General features: G+C 46.3%; 1 protein-coding gene across 1 annotated transcript; it reads left to right on the top strand.

Annotated features, from left to right (window-relative positions):
• Positions 1–62: 62 nt before the first annotated feature.
• On the top strand, positions 63–22,109 carry rest (RE1-silencing transcription factor). The gene is made up of 10 exons (XM_079582493.1): positions 63–172; positions 3,841–4,047; positions 5,786–6,023; positions 6,118–6,374; positions 9,193–9,353; positions 11,263–11,346; positions 11,691–11,956; positions 18,527–19,774; positions 21,552–21,700; positions 21,737–22,109. Exons 2-10 carry the CDS (start codon positions 3,848–3,850, stop codon positions 22,056–22,058), a joined length of 2,925 nt encoding a protein of 974 aa, XP_079438619.1. The 5' UTR covers positions 63–172; positions 3,841–3,847; the 3' UTR covers positions 22,059–22,109.
• Positions 22,110–23,646: the final 1,537 nt, after the last annotated feature.

Raw genomic sequence — 23,646 nt, 5'->3', positions numbered from 1 at the left:
TTTCCTGCCGGGCGGCCTCCATTTAGTGCAGCTGTGCGCGCTGACGTCACGCTGCGTCAGTGAGAGCGTGTGGAGGAATGTGCTGAAACTTTCGTCTCTTCGCTCCGTCTGCGACCGAAAAACCGCCTCAAACGGAGCCGAAACTCGACCAAAGTCCGCCGAACTAGAGCAGGTGAGTGCGGGGGGTCTGCGGCCGGGCCCCGGGGGGGTTTGAGCCCCGCGGAGCGACTTTTGACCCACTTTTATCCGCTTTAGAAAGTGTTTCGGGACTGATTTGGTTGGGCCAAAATGGAGGCGCTGTCCTGGGGCTGATCAGGACCACGGCTAACTCTCGGACCTTAAACCTCTAAACGGCCGCTAAACCTCACTAACTAACGCTTCTCTTCCCCCAACACCCGTAACAACACTTTAACACTACTTCAACTACTTTATTTACCCATTTAGTCAAACAAAGTCTACTTCCGTGAGCGAACTTTTCTCCCGGATCTCGATCTAAATCTTAAAATCACATCATTCCGACGCTTAAAAGTTGTTGCGTGCACTTGTTCTTCTCCCTTTGTCATGTTTACTCGATATTCCTGAATGACATCGTTGTAAAGTTTAATTAAAGTCGACTTAACTTGAAGGTTAAACTTTCAAACCCGTAAAAACGAACCCCATTGTAAATCCCTGCGCTTTTAAGACGCGCATCGCCCGTCGGTTTCCGTCACGTGGCCAGTGGAGATTCCTCTTTTAAACTAAAATGCCGTCAGTCATTTTACATTTGATGAAGCCGAATTGCGGCCAGGTGAGTGTGAATGTGAGTTAGGGAGTTAGTTGTGTCGTAGGGTTTGGTTAAACGTCGCTAGGATTGAATAGAATTTGCCGTATGGGGGTTTGGAACAAGGCCGAGCTGGCGCTGTCTCTGAGGTGTGGTGCTGTTCCAAAATGGCCGACAACAAAATGTCCCTCGTGAAGCTCCTTTTTGCATCTGCTTCACCAAAACAACTGCACACGTGCGGTTTAGGCGCCTCCGAGCTGGAGAACAAGACAAAAGGGTTGTTTTCAAAAAGGGGTTTATGAATGATTTGGTGAAACATGACTTAATGTGGAAAGTTTGGACAGAAGTTCGGTGAAGTTGTCAGGACTTGAACACACAGAGCGGCTAAATGAGCATAAATTAAGATTAAAGTAAAGTAAATAGTCAAGAAAACTCTTAGTTGTGAGTGTGTTCATAACTAGTGATGCACGATAACGCCAATTTGAACCGATAACCGATAATCCCGCATGTCCCGATACCGATAACCGATAATCATGTATATTTGCGCTTTATTTTGTGACAAGAACTCAATGTAACAGTTCACAGTTCTGCCCAAAATGTATTAACTCTACCAGGCGATATACAAGTGTATAAATTTAAATCTTTGGGTTTGAGTCCCTTTTTTCTAAAGCTCTGGTTTACCTGAGCTGTTCCTGTCTGGTCTGTGTGTCCCTGGAAGAGCCGGATCACTTCTAGTTTCAGCCCGTTTGGAGCTACAGCAGTGTTTCCCCTCCTGGAGCCTCCACCTTGACGTGGTGGATGGATGGAGTTATGTGATACATAATTAAATCAGTTTAACCCCTTAACCCCCACCTGAACCGAGCACATTTTCTCCACTTTGGCTTTACCCCAATCCAAAAGCTTCTGGAAAAAAGGTGAGAAAATACCAACAAAACTGAGACAAAAACAAGGATGGAAATGTGACAAAAAAGTGAGAAAAATTTATGAAAAAGTCTAAGTGTTTTAAAAGGGAAATTGATAAAAAAATTGACCAAAAAATGACAAAAAAATGACAAATTGATAAAAAATTGACGAAAAAAGTTACAAAAATGAGTTGAATACCCAACAAAAAAATGATGGAAAAAAAATCTGACGTGAGGAAAAAGATCCTCTCGGTTCAGGCGGGAGTTAAGGGGTTGAGTAACTGTAAAGCCTTTTGATGATGTGTAAACAATACTGTGTTTTAGAAAGTTTGAGAATGTGAAACACTATTATAAGATTAGCCTAATGTAAGATAAGATAAGATAAGATAAGATAATCCTTTATTGATCTCACAAAGGAGAAATTCACTTGTTACAGTCGGCGTTCAAGAAGATCACTCAGAGTTACTAAAGTGCAGCTGATAGAGAATATTGCACATGTGACTTCACAGTCTTATTGTTCAGTCTGACAGCAGTGGGGATGAAGGCCCTGCGGTAGCGCTCCGTCCTGCACTGAGGGTGTCTCAGTCTGCCACTGAGAGAGCTGCTCAGCTCTTCTACAGGCCCGTGCAGTGAGTGGGAGGTAGGGCTGCACGATATTGAAGTGACTTGCGATATGCGATACAGCTGTGCAATATCGCGATAATGATATTCAATCAATCAATCAAAACTTTATTTATAAAGCGCTTTTCATACAAGGTTGTAACACAAAGTGCTTTACAGATTAAAAGCAGTTCCCGCCCACCCAACCACCCACTCTTCCAAACAGACAACAACACTGCTCACCCCACCCCCTCCCCATAGCCACATACACACACGCAGGCACACACGTAGGCATACACACACACACACACACACATACACACACACACACACACACACACACACACACACACACACACACAGCCACACGCACACACGCAGCCACACACACACCCATACACGATGAAATAATGGACGTAATGCTGAGTCTGGGTACAGATGAACCAGGTAAGGAAATGCCATCAGAGGAGCCGTCTGCACCAGGAGCGGTACATCAGCCACAGCCACAGGGCACCACCACCGGACACCCAGCGGAGGTGCAGCAGAAGCACCACACCTCCATCCGGGCACCCAGAGGACAGCGCCCACACAGCCACAGCCGACCACCGCTCCCGGGGCAGAGGGCTCCCTCAGAGGAAACACTGGGAATTCTAAAAATGCAAAAATGCAAATATTATTGCGATATCTCATCAAACACGATATGTTCCATTTTTTTCAGCAAACTGTGTCAAAAGAAGACTTTAAAAACATCCAATCAGGACCAAAACAAGGGTAGAATTTAACAAAGCTAGTAAATGTTAAACTAAAACTGAACTGTTACACATGACTTCAATGCATGAGCTTGAGTTTGCAAAAAAATGGGTCGATCTCAGTCAGATGAAGGCTATGGTGATGTTGCGATATATTGTGGCTTCTCGCGATACGGATATTGCATCAGCTAATATTGCGATATATGTTTCGCGATATATTGTGCAGCCCTAGTGGGAGGTGTTGTCCATGATGGAGGTGAGCTTGGCTAACACCCTCCTGTCCCCCAGGGGGCAGCCCAGGACGGAGCTGGCCCTCCTGACCAGCTTGTTCAGTCTGTTCTTGTCCCGCTCTGTGCGGCCCGGGGACCAGCACACGGCAGCGTAGTGGAGAGCAGAGGCCACCACAGAGTCATAAAAAGTCCTGACTCTGAAGGACCTCAGTCTCCTCAGAAGGACCTCAGTCTCCTCAGAAGGACCTCAGTCTCCTCAGAAGGACCTCAGTCTCCTCAGAAGGACCTCAGTCTCCTCAGAAGGACCTCAGTCTCCTCAGAAGGACCTCAGTCTCCTCAGAAGGACCTCAGTCTCCTCAGAAGGACCTCAGTCTCCTCTGAAGGTGAAGGCGACTTTGGCCCTTCTTGTACAGGGCGTTGAAGAACACTGACTCGGGACAGGATTGAGCAGGCGTAGTGTCTTATAAAACACAAACCGGATTTGGTAAAGATGGTCATTTTAGTGATGGTGATTAGCGCTGCATGGTCCTGACAGACAGGGGGCGCTGTTGGCGAGGGGAGGTCATTGCACATGATCTGAGTGTTGATGTTTGTTTCAGGTGCAGCATGTCTCTGGGGCTGTTCCAGACGCCGGCGCCGCAGCTCGTGATGCTCGCCAACGTCGCCGCGGGGACGCTGGAAGGGGGCGGGGCCTCTTTTTCTGCAGCCATGTCCGAAGGAGGCGGGGCTAAGGAGATGATGGAGCTGAAGACGGTGGGAGGAGACTTCTCCGACGACGACGAGGAGGAGGACGACAACATCATCAGGTAAAAGTCCATTTGAACTTTCAGATCCAGGTAACTGTGGTTAAGGCGGTCCCGTCTTAACCGAGCTTTACCCAAATCTAAAAGCTAAAAGGAAAAGCATCAAAATAGCGACAAAAAAGAGGATGAAAACAAAGCAAAAATGTGCCGGAAAAGCATCAAAAAAGTGACAGAAATTCAAAAAAATTTGACAAAAATTCAACAAAAATGTGACAAATTCATCAAAAAAAGTGACAAAAAATGTGATGAAAAGTCAACAAAAACACGACAACAAAGCAACGAAAAAGCCACAAAAACGTGACAGAACCATAACAAAAAAAGATACAAAAAATGTGACAAAAATTCAACAAAAAGTGACAAAAAATTCAACAAAAAATCAACAAAAATTCAACAAAAAATGGACAAAAATTCAACAAAAATTGACAAAAAATTCAACAAAAATTCAACAAAAAATGGACAAAAATTCAACAAAAAGTGACAAAAAATTCAACAAAAAATCAACAAAAATTCAACAAAAAATAGACAAAAAATCAACAAAAAGTGACAAAAATTCAACAAGAAAATGGACAAAAATTCAAGAAAAAGTGACAAAAATTCAAGAAAAATTTGACAAAAATTTGACAAAAATTCAACAAAAAGTGACAAAAATTCAACAAAAATTGACAAAAATTCAACAAAAATTGACAAAAAATCAACAAGAAAATGGACAAAAAATCAAGAAAAAGTGACAAAAATTCAACAAAAAGTGACAAAAATTCAACAAAAATTCAAGAAAAATTGACAAAAATTCAACAAAAAATCAACAAAAATTCAACAAAAAATGGACAAAAATTCAACAAAAATTGACAAAAAATTCAACAAAAATTCAACAAAAAATGGACAAAAATTCAACAAAAAGTGACAAAAAATTCAACAAGAAAATGGACAAAAATTCAAGAAAAAGTGACAAAAATTCAAGAAAAATTTGACAAAAATTTGACAAAAATTCAACAAAAAGTGACAAAAATTCAACAAAAATTGACAAAAATTCAACAAAAATTGACAAAAAATCAACAAGAAAATGGACAAAAAATCAAGAAAAAGTGACAAAAATTCAACAAAAAGTGACAAAAATTCAACAAAAATTCAAGAAAAATTGACAAAAATTCCACAAAAACTGACAAAAATTCAAGAAAAATTGACAAAAATTCCACAAAAACTGACAAAAATTCAAGAAAAATTGACAAAAATTCAAGAAAAATTGACAAAAATTCAACAAAAAATTGACAAAAATTCAACAAAAAATTCAACAAAAAATTCAACAAAAAATTCAACAAAAAATTCAACAAAAAATCAACAAAAAATGGACAAAAAATCAACAAAAAGTGACAAAAAAATTCAACAAAAATTGACAAAAAGTGACAAAAAATCAACAAAAAATTGACAAAAAAATTCAACAAAAAGTGACAAAAAATTCAACAAAAATTCAACAAAAAATCAACAAAAAATCAACAAAAAATGGACAAAAATTCAACAAAAAGTGACAAAAAATTCAACAAAAATTCAACAAAAATTCAACAAAAATTCAACAAAAAATGGACAAAAAATCAACAAAAAGTGACAAAAAATTCAACAAAAAGTGACAAAAAATCAACAAAAATTCAACAGAAATGTGACAAAAATTCAACAAAAATTCAACAAAACTATGACAAAAAATGCGGCGACTTGACAAAAAGTTGCAACCCTAACCCGATGTTTTCAGATACAGCTACGACGACCAGAGCCAGCGCGAGGTGTGCATCGTGGAGTACCCGGACTCCCCCGCCTTCAGCCCCGCCGTCGTGGAGCGGGAAGAGGACACGGACACGCGGGAGAAAGAGAAGCGAGAACCAGCCACGCCCACCGAGAGCAAAGCCCCGCCCCCGAACCCCGACTCCGCCCAGAGTCCAGAGAAGAAGAACAAGAAGAAACCGTTCCACTGCAAACCCTGCAACTTCCAGGTAACGCCCAGTTCTTCCACAGGAGACCTCATTCCTGACTGTCATGCTTTGTAGCAGCTGTTCTCTTAATCACCTTAAATGGTTGTTTGTGCAGGCGAAGGACGAGGCGGAGTTCGTGGAGCACCTGGAGACTCACGCCGCCAGTAAGCTGCTGGTGGTGACCAAGGTGGAGGCGCGGAGCCACAAGGGCAAGGAGGCGGAGCCGGCGCCCGACGACCCGGAGGCGGCCAATCAGAGCGCGGGCGGCGAGATCAAAGGCCTGATCCGCTGCGAACGCTGCGGCTACAACACCAACCGCTACGACCACTACATCAGCCACTTAAAGCACCACAGCAAAGACCAGGAGCACAGGTACCACACTGACCACCATGACCACTACATCAGCCACTTAAAGACCAGGAGCACAGGTACCACACCCACCATGACCATTACATCAGCCACTTAAAGCACCACAGCAAAGACCAGGAGCACAGGTACCACACCCACCATGACCACTACATCAGCCACTTAAAGCACCACAGCAAAGACCAGGAGCACAGGTACCACACCCACCATGACCACTACATCAGCCACTTAAAGCACCACAGCAAAGACCAGGAGCACAGGTACCACACCAACCATGACCACTACATCAGCCACTTAAAGCACCACAGCAAAGACCAGGAGCACAGGTACCACACCGACCGCCATGACCACTACATCAGCCACTTAAAGCACCACAGCAAAGACCAGGAGCACAGGTACCACACCGACCGCCATGACCACTACATCAGCCACTTAAAGCACCACAGCAAAGACCAGGAGCACAGGTACCACACCGACCGCCATGACCACTACATCAGCCACTTAAAGCACCACAGCAAAGACCAGGAGCACAGGTACCACACCAACCGCTACGACCACTACATCAGCCACTTAAAGCACCACAGCAAAGACCAGGAGCACAGGTACCACACCCATGACCACTACATCAGCCACTTAAAGCACCACAGCAAAGACCAGGAGCACAGGTACCACACTGACCACTACATCAGCCACTTAAAGCACCACAGCAAAGACCAGGAGCACAGGTACCACACCCATGACCACCATGACCACTACATCAGCCACTTAAAGCACCACAGCAAAGACCAGGAGCACAGGTACCACACTGACCATTACATCAGCCACTTAAAGCACCACAGCAAAGACCAGGAGCACAGGTACCACACCCATGACCACCATGACCATTACATCATCCACTTAAAGCACCACAGCAAAGACCAGGAGCACAGGTACCACACCCACCATGACCACTACATCAGCCACTTAAAGCACCACAGCAAAGACCAGGAGCACAGGTACCACACCGACCACCATGACCATTACATCAGCCACTTAAAGCACCACAGCAAAGACCAGGAGCACAGGTACCACACTGACCACCATGACCCACTACATCAGCCACTTAAAGCACCACAGCAAAGACCAGGAGCACAGGTACCACACTGACCACCATGACCATTACATCATCCACTTAAAGACCAGGAGCACAGGTACCACACCGACCACCATGACCATTACATCAGCCACTTAAAGCACCACAGCAAAGACCAGGAGCACAGGTACCACACTGACCACCATGACCCACTACATCAGCCACTTAAAGCACCACAGCAAAGACCAGGAGCACAGGTACCACACCCACCGACATTAACATTACATCATCCACTTAAAGCACCACAGCAAAGACCAGGAGCACAGGTACCACACTGACCACCATGACCATTACTTCAGCCACTCAAAGACCAGGAGCACAGGTACCACACCCACCACCATGACATCAGCCACTTAAAGCACCACAGCAAAGACCAGGAGCACAGGTACCACACCGACCACCATGACCATTACATCATCCACTTAAAGACCAGGAGCACAGGTACCACACCCACCGTTAGTGACATTTGCGTTGGGACATTACTGTTGGCATCATTAATGTTAGCAACATTAACGTTAGCATAATAAGCATTAGCGATATTAGCATGATTAGCATTAGCGACATTAACATTGGCATCATTGGCGTTAGCGACAGTAGCGTTATTGACCGTAGGGTTAGCGACAGTAGCGGAGCGTTAGCATCGTTAGCGTTAGCATAATTAGCGTTAGCAATATTACCATCATTAGCATTAGCAACATTAACAATGGCATCATTGGTGTTAGCGACAGTAGCGTTGTTGACAGTAGTGTTAGCAACAGTAGCGTAGCGTTAGCATCGTTAGCGTTAGCGACATTAACATTAGCATCATTAGCGTAAGGGATAGTAGCGTTATTGACAGTAGGGTTGGCGACAGTAGCGGAGCGTTAGCATCGTTAGCGTTAGCGACATTAACATTAGCATCATTAGCGTTAGCGATTGAGTTATTGACAGTAGGGTTAGCTACAGTAGCGTTATTGACAGTAGGTTTAGCAACAGTAGCGTAGCGTTAGCCTCGTTAGCGACATTAACTTTAGCATCATTAGCGTTAGCGACATTAACATTAGCATCATTAGCGTTAGCGACATTAACATTAGCATCATTAGCGTTAGCGACAGTAGAGTTATTGACAGTAGGTTTGGCGACACTAGCGTAGCGTTAGCATCGTTAGCGTTAGCATCATTAGCGTTAGCGACATTAACATTAGCATCATTAGCGTTAGCGACATTAACATTAGCATCATTAGCGTTAGCGACAGTAGAGTTATTGACAGTAGGTTTGGCGACACTAGCGTAGCGTTAGCATCGTTAGCGTTAGCATCATTAGCGTTAGCGACATTAACATTAGCATCATTAGCGTTAGCGATAGTAGCGTTAGTGACAGTAGGGTTAGCGACAGTAGTGTTCGTGACAGTAGGGTTAGCAACAGTAGCGTAGCGTTAGCATCGTTAGCGTTAGCGACAGTAGAGTTATTGACAGTAGGTTTAGCGACACTAGCGTAGCGTTAGCATCATTAGCGTTAGCGACATTAACATTAGCATCATTAGCGTTAGCGATTGTTGAGTTATTGACAGTAGGGTTAGCGCCAGTAGTGTTCGTGACAGTAGGGTTAGCGACAGTAGTGTTAGTGACAGTAGGGTTAGCGACACTAGCGTAGCGTTAGCCTCGTTAGCGTTAGCATCATTAGCGTCCTGAGCGTGTGCTTGTTGTGTTGCAGAGTGTTCAAGTGCACGCTGTGCACCTACACCACAGTGAGTCAGTATCACTGGAGGAAACACCTGAGGAACCACTTCCCCAGTAAACTACACACCTGCAGCCAGTGCTCGTACTTCAGCGACCGCAAGAGCAACTACGTCCAACACATCAGGACACACACAGGTAAACGAGCACGAAGAGCACACACACACACACACACACACACACACACACACACACACACACAGGTAAACTACACACCTGCAGCCAGTGCTCGTACTTCAGCGACCGCAAGAGCAACTACGTCCAGCACATCCGCACGCACACAGGTAAACGAGCGCGAAGAGCGAGCACACACACACACACACACACACACACACACACACACACACAGGTAAACTACACACCTGCAGCCAGTGCTCGTACTTCAGCGACCGCAAGAGCAACTACGTCCAGCACATCCGGACACACACAGGTAAACGAGCGCGAAGAGCGAGCACACACACACACACACACACACACACACACACACACACACAGGTAAACTACACACCTGCAGCCAGTGCTCGTACTTCAGCGACCGCAAGAGCAACTACGTCCAGCACATCCGCACGCACACAGGTAAACGAGCACGAAGAGCGAGCACACACACACACACACACACACACACACACACACACACACACACAGGTAAACTACACACCTGCAGCCAGTGCTCGTACTTCAGCGACCGCAAGAGCAACTACGTCCAGCACATCCGCACGCACACAGGTAAACGAGCACGAAGAGCGAGCACACACACACACACACACACACACACACACACACACACACACACAGGTAAACTACACACCTGCAGCCAGTGCTCGTACTTCAGCGACCGCAAGAGCAACTACGTCCAGCACATCAGGACACACACAGGTAAACGAGCACGAAGAGCGAGCACACACACACACACACACACACACACACACACACACACACACACAGGTAAACTACACACCTGCAGCCAGTGCTCGTACTTCAGCGACCGCAAGAGCAACTACGTCCAACACATCCGGACACACACAGGTAAACGAGCACGAAGAGCACACACACACACACACACACACACACACACACACACACACACACACACACACACACACACACACACAGGTAAACGAGCACGAAGAGCGAGCACACACACACACACACACACACACACACACACACACACACACACACACACACACACAGGTAAACTACACACCTGCAGCCAGTGCTCGTACTTCAGCGACCGCAAGAGCAACTACGTCCAGCACATCCGGACACATACAGGTAAACGAGCGTGAAGAGCACACACACACACACACACACACACACACACACACACACACACACACACACACACACACACACACACACACACACACACAGGTAACTAATTGGGAAAAACAAGTGGAAAAATTGGGAAAAATCAGGGGAGAAAAACATGTAGAGAAAAAGAAGAAAAATGGTGTGAAAATTATGGAAAAAATTTGGGAACATTTTTGAAAGATTTGGGAAAATGTAAGGTAAAATTGGGAAAAACATGAGGGGGATAAAAATGGGAAAAAACTAAACTTTACTTTTTCTAAACTTTTGGGACAATTAGGGAAAAACACAGGTGGTTGGTGCTGTTAAACAACACCAGTTTAGTGTCGAAAAAATATATTCAAGTTTTATGCTGTTGGTCCATGAACATTTAAAAGACAAAAAGTGAAACACAAGTTAAAAAACAAACACAATGAAAGATTTTTGAAAAAATAAAACAAATTGGAAAATGAGGGAAAAGAAACACGTAGAAAAATTGGGGGAAATGTGTATTTTTCTTGTTCGTTTCACCACAAACAAATGCTTGAATGCAAATGAATGAAATGGAAGGAAAAGGAATAAATGAACATGATTAATCTGCTCTTACATTTGTTGAGTATATTTTATTTCCTGAAGTGTCTCTGACTGGGTTTTGTTTTTGTTTCCTGAAGTGTCTGACTGGGTTTTGTTTCCTGAAGTGTCTGACTGGGTTTTGTTTCCTGAATTGTCTGACTGGGTTTTGTTTTTGTTCCCTCAGGCGTGCGGCCGTTCCAGTGCCCGTTCTGCGATTACTCCAGCTCACAGAAAACCCACCTGACCCGCCACATGAGGACGCACTCCGGTGAGTCACATGACCCTCCTGTCCCCGAGCTCCGAGGTCTGAAGTCTTTAACCGAGTGTCTCCTTTTCTCTGAAGCTGCCGTCGGACGCTAACCCGGTAAAAGCTCACATCTACGGCACCGGGACGTTCTAGCTCAGAGGAAAGACAGAAGCTCAGATAAAGGACCCAGTGTAAGAGCTGGGTCTTTGTGTGAACATCAGTGCTTTGGTTGTAGATCTTTAATGTGGTTCACGGTGAACGTCCCGGTGCCGTAGCCACGTGTTCCTCCTCTGACCCCGTGTCCCGTGTGTTCTGTCAGAGCTGATGCTAATTATTATCCTCACTCTCCTGGCTCTCCATCCCAGGCGAGCGTCCGTTCAAGTGCGAGAGCTGCGATTACCTGGCGGCCAATCAGCACGAGGTGACGCGCCACGCCCGCCAGGTGCACAACGGCCCCAAACCCCTGGTGTGTCCGTACTGCGAGTACAAGACGGCCGACCGGAGCAACTTCAAGAAGCACGTGGAGCTCCACCTCAACCCCCGCCAGTTCAACTGCCCCCTGTGCAAGTACGCGGCCTCCAAGAAGTGCAACCTGCAGTACCACCTGAAGAGCAGGCACGCCGGCTGCCAGGTATTCAGCCTTTACTCTGTGTCTGTTATACCACCTGAAGAGCAGGCACGCCGGCTGCCAGGTATTCAGCCCTTACTCTGTTATTATACCACCTGAAGAGCAGGCACGCCGGCTGCCAGGTATACAGCCCTTACTCTGTGTCTGATACTGTTATTATACCACCTGAAGAGCAGGCACGCCGGCTGCCAGGTATACAGCCCTTACTCTGTGTCTGATACTGTTATTATACCACCTGAAGAGCAGGCACGCCGGCTGCCAGGTATACAGCCCTTACTCTGTGTCTGATACTGTTATTATACCACCTGAAGAGCAGGCACGCCGGCTGCCAGGTATACAGCCCTTACTCTGTGTCTGTTACCACCTGAAGAGCAGGCACGCCGGCTGCCAGGTATTCAGCCCTTACTCTGTTATTATACCACCTGAAGAGCAGACACGCCGGCTGCCAGGTATACAGCCCTTACTCTGTTATTAAACCACCTGAAGAGCAGGCACGCTGGCTGCCAGGTATTCAGCCCTTACTCTGTGTCTGTTACCACCTGAAGAGCAGGCACGCCGGCTGCCAGGTATACAGCCCTTACTCTGTGTCTGTTACCACCTGAAGAGCAGGCACGCCGGCTGCCAGGTATTCAGCCCTTACTCTGTGTCTGTTACCACCTGAAGAGCAGGCACGCCGGCTGCCAGGTATCATTAGCGTTAGCGACAGTAGCATTATTGAGAGTAGGGTGTAAAAAAAAAGAAAAAAAAGTAGCGTAGCGTTAGCATCGTTAGCGTTAGCGACATTAACATTAGCATCATTAGCGTTAGCGACAGCAGCGTTATTGACAGTAGGGTTAGCGACAGTAGTGTAGCGTTAGCATCGTTAGCATCATTAGCGTTAGCGATATTACCCTCATTAGCGTTAGCAACATTCACAATGGCATCATTGGCGTTAGCGACAGTAGCATTATTGACAGTAGTGTTAGCGACAGTAGCGTAGCGTTAGCATCGTTAGCATTAGCGACATTAACATTAGCATCATTAGTGTTAGCGATAGTAGCGTTATTGACAGTAGGGTTGGCGACAGTAGCGTAGCGTTAGCATCGTTAGCGTTAGCATCATTAGCGCTAGCGACATTAACATTAGCATCATTAGCGTTAGCATCGTTAGCCTTAGCATCATTAGCATTAGCGACATTAACATTAGCATCATTAGCATCACCAGGTATTCAACCCTTACTCTGTTATTATACCACCTGAAGAGCAGGCACGCCGGCTGCCAGGTATTCAGCCCTTACTCTGTGTCTGATACTGTTATTATACCACCTGAAGAGCAGGCACGCCGGCTGCCAGGTATACAGCCCTTACTCTGTGTCTGTTACCACCTGAAGAGCAGGCACGCCGGCTGCCAGGTATACAGCCTTTACTCTGTGTCTGATACCACCTGAAGAGCAGGCACGCCGGCTGCCAGGTATTCAGCCTTTACTCTGTGTCTGTTATACCACCTGAAGAGCAGGCACGCCGGCTGCCAGGTATACAGCCTTTACTCTGTGTCTGATACCACCTGAAGAGCAGGCACGCCGGCTGCCAGGTATACAGCCCTTACTCTGTGTCTGATACTGTTATTATACCACCTGAAGAGCAGGCACGCCGGCTGCCAGGTATTCAGCCCTTACTCTGTGTCTGTTACCACCTGAAGAGCAGGCACGCCGGCTGCCAGGTATCATTAGCGTTAGCGACAGTAGCATTATTGACAGTAGGGTTAGCGACAGTAGTGTAGCGTTAGCATCGTTAGCGTTAGCATCATTAGCGTTAGCGACAGTAGCATTATTGACAGTAGGGTTGGCGACAGTAGCGTAGCGTTAGCATCGTTAGCGTCAGCGACATTAACATTAGCATCATTAGTGTTAGCGATAGTAGCGTTATTGACAGTAGGGTTGGCGACAGTAGCGTAGCGTTAGCATCGTTAGCGTTAGCATCATTAGCGTTAGCGACATTAACATTAGCATCATTAGCGTTAGCATTGTTAGCCTTAGCATCATTAGCATTAGCGACATTAACATTAGCATCATTAGCATCACCAGGTATTCAGCCCTTACTCTGTGTCTGATACTGTTATTAAACCACCTGAAGAGCAGGCACGCCGGCTGCCAGGTATTCAGCCTTTACTCTGTTATTATACTACCTGAAGAGCAGGCACGCCGGCTGCCAGGTATACAGCCCTTACTCTGTTATTATACCACCTGAAGAGCAGGCACGCCGGCTGCCAGGTATTCAGCCTTTACTCTGTTATTATACCACCTGAAGAGCAGGCACGCCGGCTGCCAGGTATACAGCCTTTACTCTGTGTCTGATACCACCTGAAGAGCAGGCACGCCGGCTGCCAGGTATTCAGCCTTTACTCTGTGTCTGTTATACCACCTGAAGAGCAGGCACGCCGGCTGCCAGGTATACAGCCTTTACTCTGTGTCTGATACCACCTGAAGAGCAGGCACGCCGGCTGCCAGGTATACAGCCCTTACTCTGTGTCTGATACTGTTATTATACCACCTGAAGAGCAGGCACGCCGGCTGCCAGGTATTCAGCCCTTACTCTGTGTCTGATACCACCTGAAGAGCAGGCACGCCGGCTGCCAGGTATACAGCCCTTACTCTGTGTCTGTTACCACCTGAAGAGCAGGCACGCCGGCTGCCAGGTATTCAGCCCTTACTCTGTGTCTGTTACCACCTGAAGAGCAGGCACGCCGGCTGCCAGGTATCATTAGCGTTAGCGACAGTAGCATTATTGACAGTAGGGTTAGCGACAGTAGTGTAGCGTTAGCATCGTTAGCGTTAGCATCATTAGCGTTAGCGACAGTAGCATTATTGACAGTAGGGTTGGCGACAGTAGCGTAGCGTTAGCATCGTTAGCGTCAGCGACATTAACATTAGCATCATTAGTGTTAGCGATAGTAGCGTTATTGACAGTAGGGTTGGCGACAGTAGCGTAGCGTTAGCATCGTTAGCGTTAGCATCATTAGCGTTAGCGACATTAACATTAGCATCATTAGCGTTAGCATTGTTAGCCTTAGCATCATTAGCATTAGCGACATTAACATTAGCATCATTAGCATCACCAGGTATTCAGCCCTTACTCTGTGTCTGATACTGTTATTAAACCACCTGAAGAGCAGGCACGCCGGCTGCCAGGTATTCAGCCTTTACTCTGTTATTATACTACCTGAAGAGCAGGCACGCCGGCTGCCAGGTATACAGCCCTTACTCTGTTATTATACCACCTGAAGAGCAGGCACGCCGGCTGCCAGGTATTCAGCCTTTACTCTGTTATTATACCACCTGAAGAGCAGGCACGCCGGCTGCCAGGTATACAGCCCTTACTCTGTGTCTGTTACCACCTGAAGAGCAGGCACGCCGGCTGCCAGGTATACAGCCCTTACTCTGTGTCTGTTACTACCTGAAGAGCAGGCACGCCGGCTGCCAGGTATTCAGCCCTTACTCTGTTATTATACCACCTGAAGAGCAGGCACGCCGGCTGCCAGGTATTCAGCCCTTACTCTGTGTCTGTTATACCACCTGAAGAGCAGGCACGCCGGCTGCCAGGTATACAGCCCTTACTCTGTGTCTGTTATACCACCTGAAGAGCAGGCACGCCGGCTGCCAGGTATACAGCCCTTACTCTGTGTCTGTTACCACCTGAAGAGCAGGCACGCCGGCTGCCAGGTATACAGCCCTTACTCTGTGTCTGTTACCACCTGAAGAGCAGGCACGCCGGCTGCCAGGTATACAGCCCTTACTCTGTGTCTGTTACCACCTGAAGAGCAGGCACGCCGGCTGCCAGGTATACAGCCCTTACTCTGTGTCTGTTACCACCTGAAGAGCAGGCACGCCGGCTGCCAGGTATACAGCCCTTACTCTGTGTCTGTTACCACCTGAAGAGCAGGCACGCCGGCTGCCAGGTATACAGCCCTTACTCTGTGTCTGTTACCACCTGAAGAGCAGGCACGCCGGCTGCCAGGTATACAGCCCTTACTCTGTGTCTGTTATACCACCTGAAGAGCAGGCACGCCGGCTGCCAGGTATTCAGCCCTTACTCTGTTATTAAACCACCTGAAGAGCAGGCACGCCGGCTGCCAGGTATTCAGCCCTTACTCTGTTATTAAACCACCTGAAGAGCAGGCACGCCGGCTGCCAGGTATCATTAGCGTTAGCGACAGTAGCATTATTGACAGTAGGGTTGGCGACAGTAGCGTTAGCATCGTTAGCGTTAGCGAGATTAACATTAGCATCGTTAGCGTTAGCGACAGCAGCGTTATTGACAGTAGGGTTAGCGACAGTAGTGTAGCGTTAGCATCGTTAGCGTTAGCATCATTAGCGTTAGCGATATTACCCTCATTAGCGTTAGCAACATTCACAATGGCATCATTGGCGTTAGCGACAGTAGCATTATTGACAGTAGGGTTGGCGACAGTAGCGTAGCGTTAGCATCGTTAGCGTTAGCGACATTAACATTACCATCATAAGCGTTAGCGACAGCAGCGTTATTGACAGTAGGGTTAGCGACAGTAGGGTTAGCGACAGTAGTGTAGCGTAAGCATCGTTAGCGTTAGCATCATTAGCGCTAGCGACATTAACATTAGCATCATTAGCGTTAGCATCGTTAGCCTTAGCATCATTAGCATTAGCGACATTAACATTAGCATCATTAGCATCACCAGGTATTCAACCCTTACTCTGTTATTATACCACCTGAAGAGCAGGCACGCCGGCTGCCAGGTATTCAACCCTTACTCTGTTATTAAACCACCTGAAGAGCAGGCACGCCGGCTGCCAGGTATTCAGCCCTTACTCTGTTATTATACCACCTGAAGAGCAGGCACGCCGGCTGCCAGGTATACAGCCCTTACTCTGTGTCTGATACCACCTGAAGAGCAGACACGCCGGCTGCCAGGTATACAGCCCTTACTCTGTTATTATACCACCTGAAGAGCAGGCACGCCGGCTGCCAGGTATACAGCCCTTACTCTGTTATTATACCACCTGAAGAGCAGGCACGCCGGCTGCCAGGTATTCAGCCCTTACTCTGTGTCTGATACTGTTATTATACCACCTGAAGAGCAGGCACGCCGGCTGCCAGGTATTCAGCCCTTACTCTGTGTCTGTTATACCACCTGAAGAGCAGACACGCCGGCTGCCAGGTATTCAGCCCTTACTCTGTTATTATACCACCTGAAGAGCAGGCACGCCGGCTGCCAGGTATACAGCCCTTACTCTGTGTCTGTTACTGTTATTATACCACCTGAAGAGCAGGCACGCCGGCTGCCAGGTATACAGCCCTTACTCTGTTATTATACCACCTGAAGAGCAGGCACGCCGGCTGCCAGGTATCATTAGCGTTAGCGACAGTAGCATTATTGACAGTAGGGTTAGCGACAGTAGTGTAGCGTTAGCATCGTTAGCGTTAGCATCGTTAGCGTTAGCATCATTAGCGTTAGCGACAGTAGCATTATTGACACTAGGGTTGGCGACAGTAGCGTAGCGTTAGCATCGTTAGCGTTAGCGACATTAACATTAGCATCATAAGCGTTAGCGACAGCAGCGTTATTGACAGTAGGGTTAGCGACAGTAGTGTAGCGTAAGCATCGTTAGCGTTAGCATCATTAGCGTTAGCGATATTACCCTCATTAGCGTTAGCAACATTCACAATGGCATCGTTGGCGTTAGCGACAGTAGCATAGCGTTAGCATCGTTAACCTTAGCATCATTAGCATTAGCGACATTAACATTAACATCACTAGCGTTAGCATCGTTAGCCTTAGCATCATTAGCATTAGCGACATTCACAATGGCATCATTGGCGCTAGCGATAGTAGCGTAGCGTTAGCATCGTTAACCATAGCATCATTAGCATTAGCATCGTTAACCTTAGCATCATTAGCATTAGCGACATTAACATTAGCATTGTTAGCCTTAGCATCATTAGCATTAGCGACATTAACATTAGCATCATTAGCATCATTAGTGTTAGCGATAGTAGCGTTATTGACAGTAGGGTTGGCGACAGTAGCGTAGCGTTAGCATCGTTAGCGTTAGCATCGTTAGCCTTAGCATCATTAGCATTAGCGACATTAACATTAGCATCATTAGCATCACCAGGTATTCAACCCTTACTCTGTTATTAAACCACCTGAAGAGCAGGCACGCCGGCTGCCAGGTATTCAACTCTTACTTTATTTTTTGTAAATAAAAAAAAAATAAAAAAATTGGGGGAAAAAATTGTAAAAGTTTAGATGTTTTTTTTTGTAAAAGTGTGAAACAGTGTAAAGTTTTTGAAAATTAGCAAATTTTATAAACCATTGCAAAATGCTGGAGTTACTTCCTGGATTAATCTCCGTCTCAAAAGGACAAAACCTCAGACAGTTTGGGCTGAGCTTTTAGATGTTATGAAGAAAACTTAAAACTCATAAACTCTTCTCGTTTATTCAAAAACAAAACCAGATCCAGAATCTAAATCCATTTAAACCTGTCTCTGAACACGATGTAGTTCTTCTGTAAAGAGTCTCCAGGTCTAAACCTCCCGTCCTCTCGTCTCTCCTCAGGTGAACCTGGACGTGTCGAAGGTGAAGCTCCGGGTGAAGAAGTCTGACCTGGAGAACCGAGAGGAGGAGCAGGAGGACGAGGACGACTTCCTGGACGTGGCCGACGGCACGGACGACGAGGACGACGACACCAGCCCCATAAACCTGTCCTTCAAGAGCCCCAAACCTCAGGACGACGACAAGAAGCTCAAGCAGAAGAAGGTGGAGGACTTCGTGAAGGCGGTGGAGCGCGTCATGCCCAAGAAGCGCAGCAAGAAGGCGGAGGAGGAGGAGGAGGCGCCCAAGACGGAGGCCAAGAAGAAGGTGAAGAGAACCGAGAAAACCGCGAAGAAGGTGAAGACCAAGAGGAAGCTGGAGGTCCTGGATCTGTCGCAGAAGGAGGAGGAGCCGCAGGGGAAGATCAAGAGGAGGAGAACGATGGAGAACAAACCGAGGAAGAAGAAGAGCAAGAAGGAGGCGGAGAAAAGTCAAAACATGGAGGTGACGGAATCATCAGCGGCCGCAGAGGAACGAGGGGAAGAGCCGGATCGGGAGATGGTAAAAGACTCGGTTGAGACGCGTGACGTCGGTGTGGACGTGATGAAGAGAGAACCGGAGATGATCCAGAGGGAATCGTCTGAAAACGAGGAGAACCCGGGAGGAGCTTTGTGTGAGAACGGACAAAGCGAAGCTCAAAACGTGACGGAGGAAGAGGCGGAGACGGTGAAAGGAACTGTGCAGGAAGTGTCTGGAGCTGTGAGGAAACCGGTGAAGAAAGGACAGAAGGCGGCGAGTAAAACGGGGAAGAAGAAAAGCGTTTCGGTGGAGGAGTTTGTTTCTAAAGTGGCTGAAAATGAGGAGCAGGAGGTGGAGAAGTGTGAGGAGAAAACGCCTGAGAAACGAGAGAAAACGCCCGAGAAAAGACTGGAGAAAACGCCCGAGAAACGACTGGAGAAAACATCTGAGAAACAAGAGAAAACGCCCGAGAAACGACTGGGGAAAATGCCTGAGAAACGACTGGAGAAAACGCCTGAAAAACGAGAGAAAACATCTGAGAAACGAGAGAAAACATCTGAGAAACGAGAGAAAACGCCTGAGAAACGACTGGAGAAAATGCCCGAGAAACGACTGGAGAAAACGCCTGAAAAACAAGAGAAAACATCTGAGAAACGACTGGAGAAAACATCTGAAAAACGTCTGGAGAAAACGCCTGAGAAACGAGCCGTGATTCCAGAGGAGAACGTGGACGAAGCCGCTTCACTACAGAAAGTAAATATCAAGCATTGGTTTAAATTACTTCAATTGAGGAGAAACATTTGTTCTGATCCGACCAAGTTTACTTTAGTTTCAGACGAGAAAACAGACTAATTTTCGTAACTTTTCTGTTGTGTTTTTGCCACATTTTCATTGCTTTTTGTGAAAAACTAAACATCTGAAGGTCATTCCCACAGCCTCCTGGCTCTGGAAAACCTTTAAAGTGCCTCCGCAGTGATTAGGACGACCATCTTTGTGAAGCTTTATCAGATCCACCTCCTGCTTCTACTGCAGTGAGGTTATATCCAAATAAACTAAAATCTACAGTATGAAGATGATCAGTCACTACACTTCTTCTGTAGAGCCCCTGACATTTAGGGGGAAAAATTCAAAAATTGCAGCCTATAAATCCAAAACTGGATCGCACATTTATGATGATTGTTCCAGGACATACTTCCCATCCTGTTATTCTGTCACTCCCTCATTAAAAACATGGCTGAAGTGTTGCCTCGGCACATTCACATATTTGTGAGTCATCTGTAAAAACTCTGATGGCGGCCATTTTAGGGATAGGTGTTTGTTGAATTTGAATTTTTGTCATTTTTTTGTCACATTTTTTGAATTTTTGTTGAATTTTTGTTGAATTTTTGTCACATTTTTGTTGAATTTTTGTCAAATTTTTGTCACATTTTTGTCACATTTTTGTTGAATTTTTGTCACATTTTTGTCACATTTTTGTTGAATTTTTGTCACATTTTTGTCACATTTTTGTCACATTTTTGTTGAATTTGTGTCACATTTTTTGTCATTTTTTTGTTGAATTTTTGTCACATTTTTGTTGAATTTTTGTCACATTTTTGTCACATTTTTGTTGAATTTGTGTCACATTTTTTGTCATTTATTTGTTGATTTTTTGTCATTTTTTGTCACTTTTGTCACATTTTTGTCACATTTTTGTTGAATTTTTGTCAAATTTTTGTTGAATTTTTGTCACATTTTGGTTGAATTTTTGGCTGATGGCGGCCATTTTAGGGATAGGTTTGCCTGATGGCGGCCATTTTAGGGATAGGTTTGCCTGAGTCCTCCTAGGAACGCCCCCACCTCCTGGAGACGCCTCCGAGCTTTGGTCACCAGCCGAGTAACCAACCACTGCTCCTCAGCAGAACCCCCTCCCCACTGATGCCACAGACAGCGTGTGGAGGGGGCGTGTCTAAAGGCTCAGAGGTTCTTAAAGAGACAGAGGCCTATTTCAAGACATTCACTACAGCCATTTTGAGAGAGACATTTTATACAAGGCAGTTATTCTAATTTACTGCATTTACAGACCAACAGAAGGTTTGTCATCATTGTAGTGAGATATAGACTGGAGCTATGGGACTGACAAAAGCAGAACACCCCCTCTTTAAAGCAGAACACCCCCTCTTTAAAGCAGAACACCCCCTCTTTAAAGCAGAACACCCCCTCTTTAAAGCAGAACACCCCCTCTTTAAAGCAGAACACCCCCTCTTTAAAGCAGAACACCCCCTCTTTAAAGCAGAACACCCCCTCTTTAAAGCAGAACACCCCCTCTTTAAAGCAGAACACCCCCTCTTTAAAGCTGAACACGCCCTCTTTAAAGCAGAACACGCCCTCTTTAAAAAATCCACATCCTGAGTATAAGATGCACCCCCTGCCAAACTATGAAAAAAAACGCGCGACTTATAGTCCGGAAAATACAGTATTATTAAATGTGGACTAATATTAAACGTGGACCATTGTGATTGAGATCTAATCTAGTTTTTAACTTTTGCAGTGTCCTGACTCAGGCGAGAACAGGGAACAGTCTCCCGAAAAGGCCGATGTGGCGCCACCGTCGCCCTCGCCGTCGCCCACAGAGGTCTTCCTGAAGCCGTCGGGTCGCCCGCCGCTCTTCCTCCAGCGCCAGGCCTCGTCGGGCGCCTCGTCGGGCGCCTCGTCGGGCGCCTCGTCGGGCGCCAGGGCGGCGGACTGCGAGGAGGACGAGGGCATCCACGAGGCGGGCAGCGACGTCAGCGACAGCGCCTCCGAGTGCAGCGACGACTCGGGGCTGAAGATGCTCACGCCCACCACGGAGGACGCTCCGGCCACGCCCACCGAGCTCAAGGCCCACCTGGCCACGCCCACCGCCGAGCTCAAGGCCACGCCCGCCGCCGAGCTCAAGCCACACCTCTGCATCTTCTGCGACCGCACCTTCCCCTTTAAGAGCGACTACCAGCGCCACCTCAACCGCCACCTGGTCAACGTGTACAGCATGGACAGCAGCCAGGGGGCGCTCAAGTGACAGGGCAGCACGGCACCAAGGACTGGGGAAAGACCCGGTAAAGACTCGGTAAAGACTCAGTAAAGACTCAGTAAAGACTCAGTAAAGACTCGGTTAAGACTCGGTAAAGACTCGGTAAAGACCCGCCAACGACCCGCCACTTTCATCAGACAGAGAGGTCCAAGTGTCCAGTCACCGCAGACTCCAGCACGTCTGTGTCTCCTGGTCTTTCCCACCATTATTCATTCATTCATTTTTGGGAAAAAGTTTTGGGAAAGGTTTTAAAAACATTGGAAGAAGTTTTGAAAAAATTTCAATTTTTTTTGGAGAAAAACAGTTGGAAAAAATTTGAAAAAATTGAAACTTTTGGATAAAGATTCAACATTTTGGGAAAAAAAAAAAAACATTTTCTTTTTTTCTTTGTAGAAGGTTCATACTGTCTCCTTAGGTTAAGGCTATTATAGTTTTGCTTCTTATAGTAGGACAGAAGGTTTAGTTTTACCTGCTTGACTAGTATCGATCACTTCCTGTGATCCTCAGAAGCGCCCCCTGGTGGTGGAGGTGTCGTGTCGTAGGCAGTGCACATGGATGTTCCAGTTTTCCAGTTTTCTACTGACATGAACATCCATGTGCACTGTCTACGACTCGACACCTCCACCACCAGGGGGCGCTTCTGAGGAAGATCACAGGAAGTGATCGAAACTAGTCAAGCAGGTAAACTAACCCTTCTGTCCTACTATAAGAAACAAAACTATAATAATTTTCTTTTTTTGTTTGTTTTTTGGGGGGAAATGTTGGGACAGATTGTAAATGTTTTTGAATCATTTTGAAAACATTTTAATTTTTTTTTTTAAATCTTTGAAAAAGTTTTGAATATTGAGGCTTCACACAGATCTCAAATCTCACCTTGATGAGGTTTTTGGATTAAAGCTAATCAGATCGAATCAGGACGACACAGACGATGGAGTCACAGCGCCCCCTGGCTGTGGCTGTAAAACCCCCACAGGACCAGCCCCGGCCTCACCACAGCTGCAGGAATCGAACCCACGACCTCCCAGTCTCTGTCGGACCCGGCGCTGGATCCAGAAATCAGTTTATCAAATCTAAACCTTTCCATGGATTATGTTTTCACACTTTATAAAACTTCAGCTCGAAGTTGTAAATATTAATTGTGTTTCGTTATAAGTAAAAAGTCCAATCAGATGTTTCAGTTTTAGTTTCTTTGCAGAGTCTCAGTAGAAACTTTGGACCAGTTATGTTTAACTTGTTGCTTTTTTCACTTTGACTTTGGAAGAAAAAGGATTTCAAACAAACACTTCAAACCTGCAGAAACAAGAAAACCTAATGAAAGTCTGAACCAACACCTGTAAACGACATCTCAAATATGTAAAGAAACAGTTTGATTTTGGTGATTTGTGCTGGTCTGGACTCCCATCATTATAAACTCTATTATATTGATCGATTTCTTCTGACTCTAAAACGTCCTCTTCCTGTTTGTTTGGTCCTGTTGTTTCCACATCTGTATCTTTAGTCTCACCTGAAGTGCCTCGGATAATCCGCTCACTGTAATGATTATGTTTCGCCTGTAAATACGTTGTTTTTGTATCGA

Source organism: Gobius niger (genome assembly GCF_951799975.1).
Source record: "Gobius niger genome assembly, chromosome: 24".
Taxonomy (NCBI): Eukaryota; Metazoa; Chordata; class Actinopteri; order Gobiiformes; family Gobiidae; genus Gobius; species Gobius niger.
Note: the sequence above shows the minus strand (reverse complement) of the source record. Positions and strands in the feature narration are given on the sequence as shown.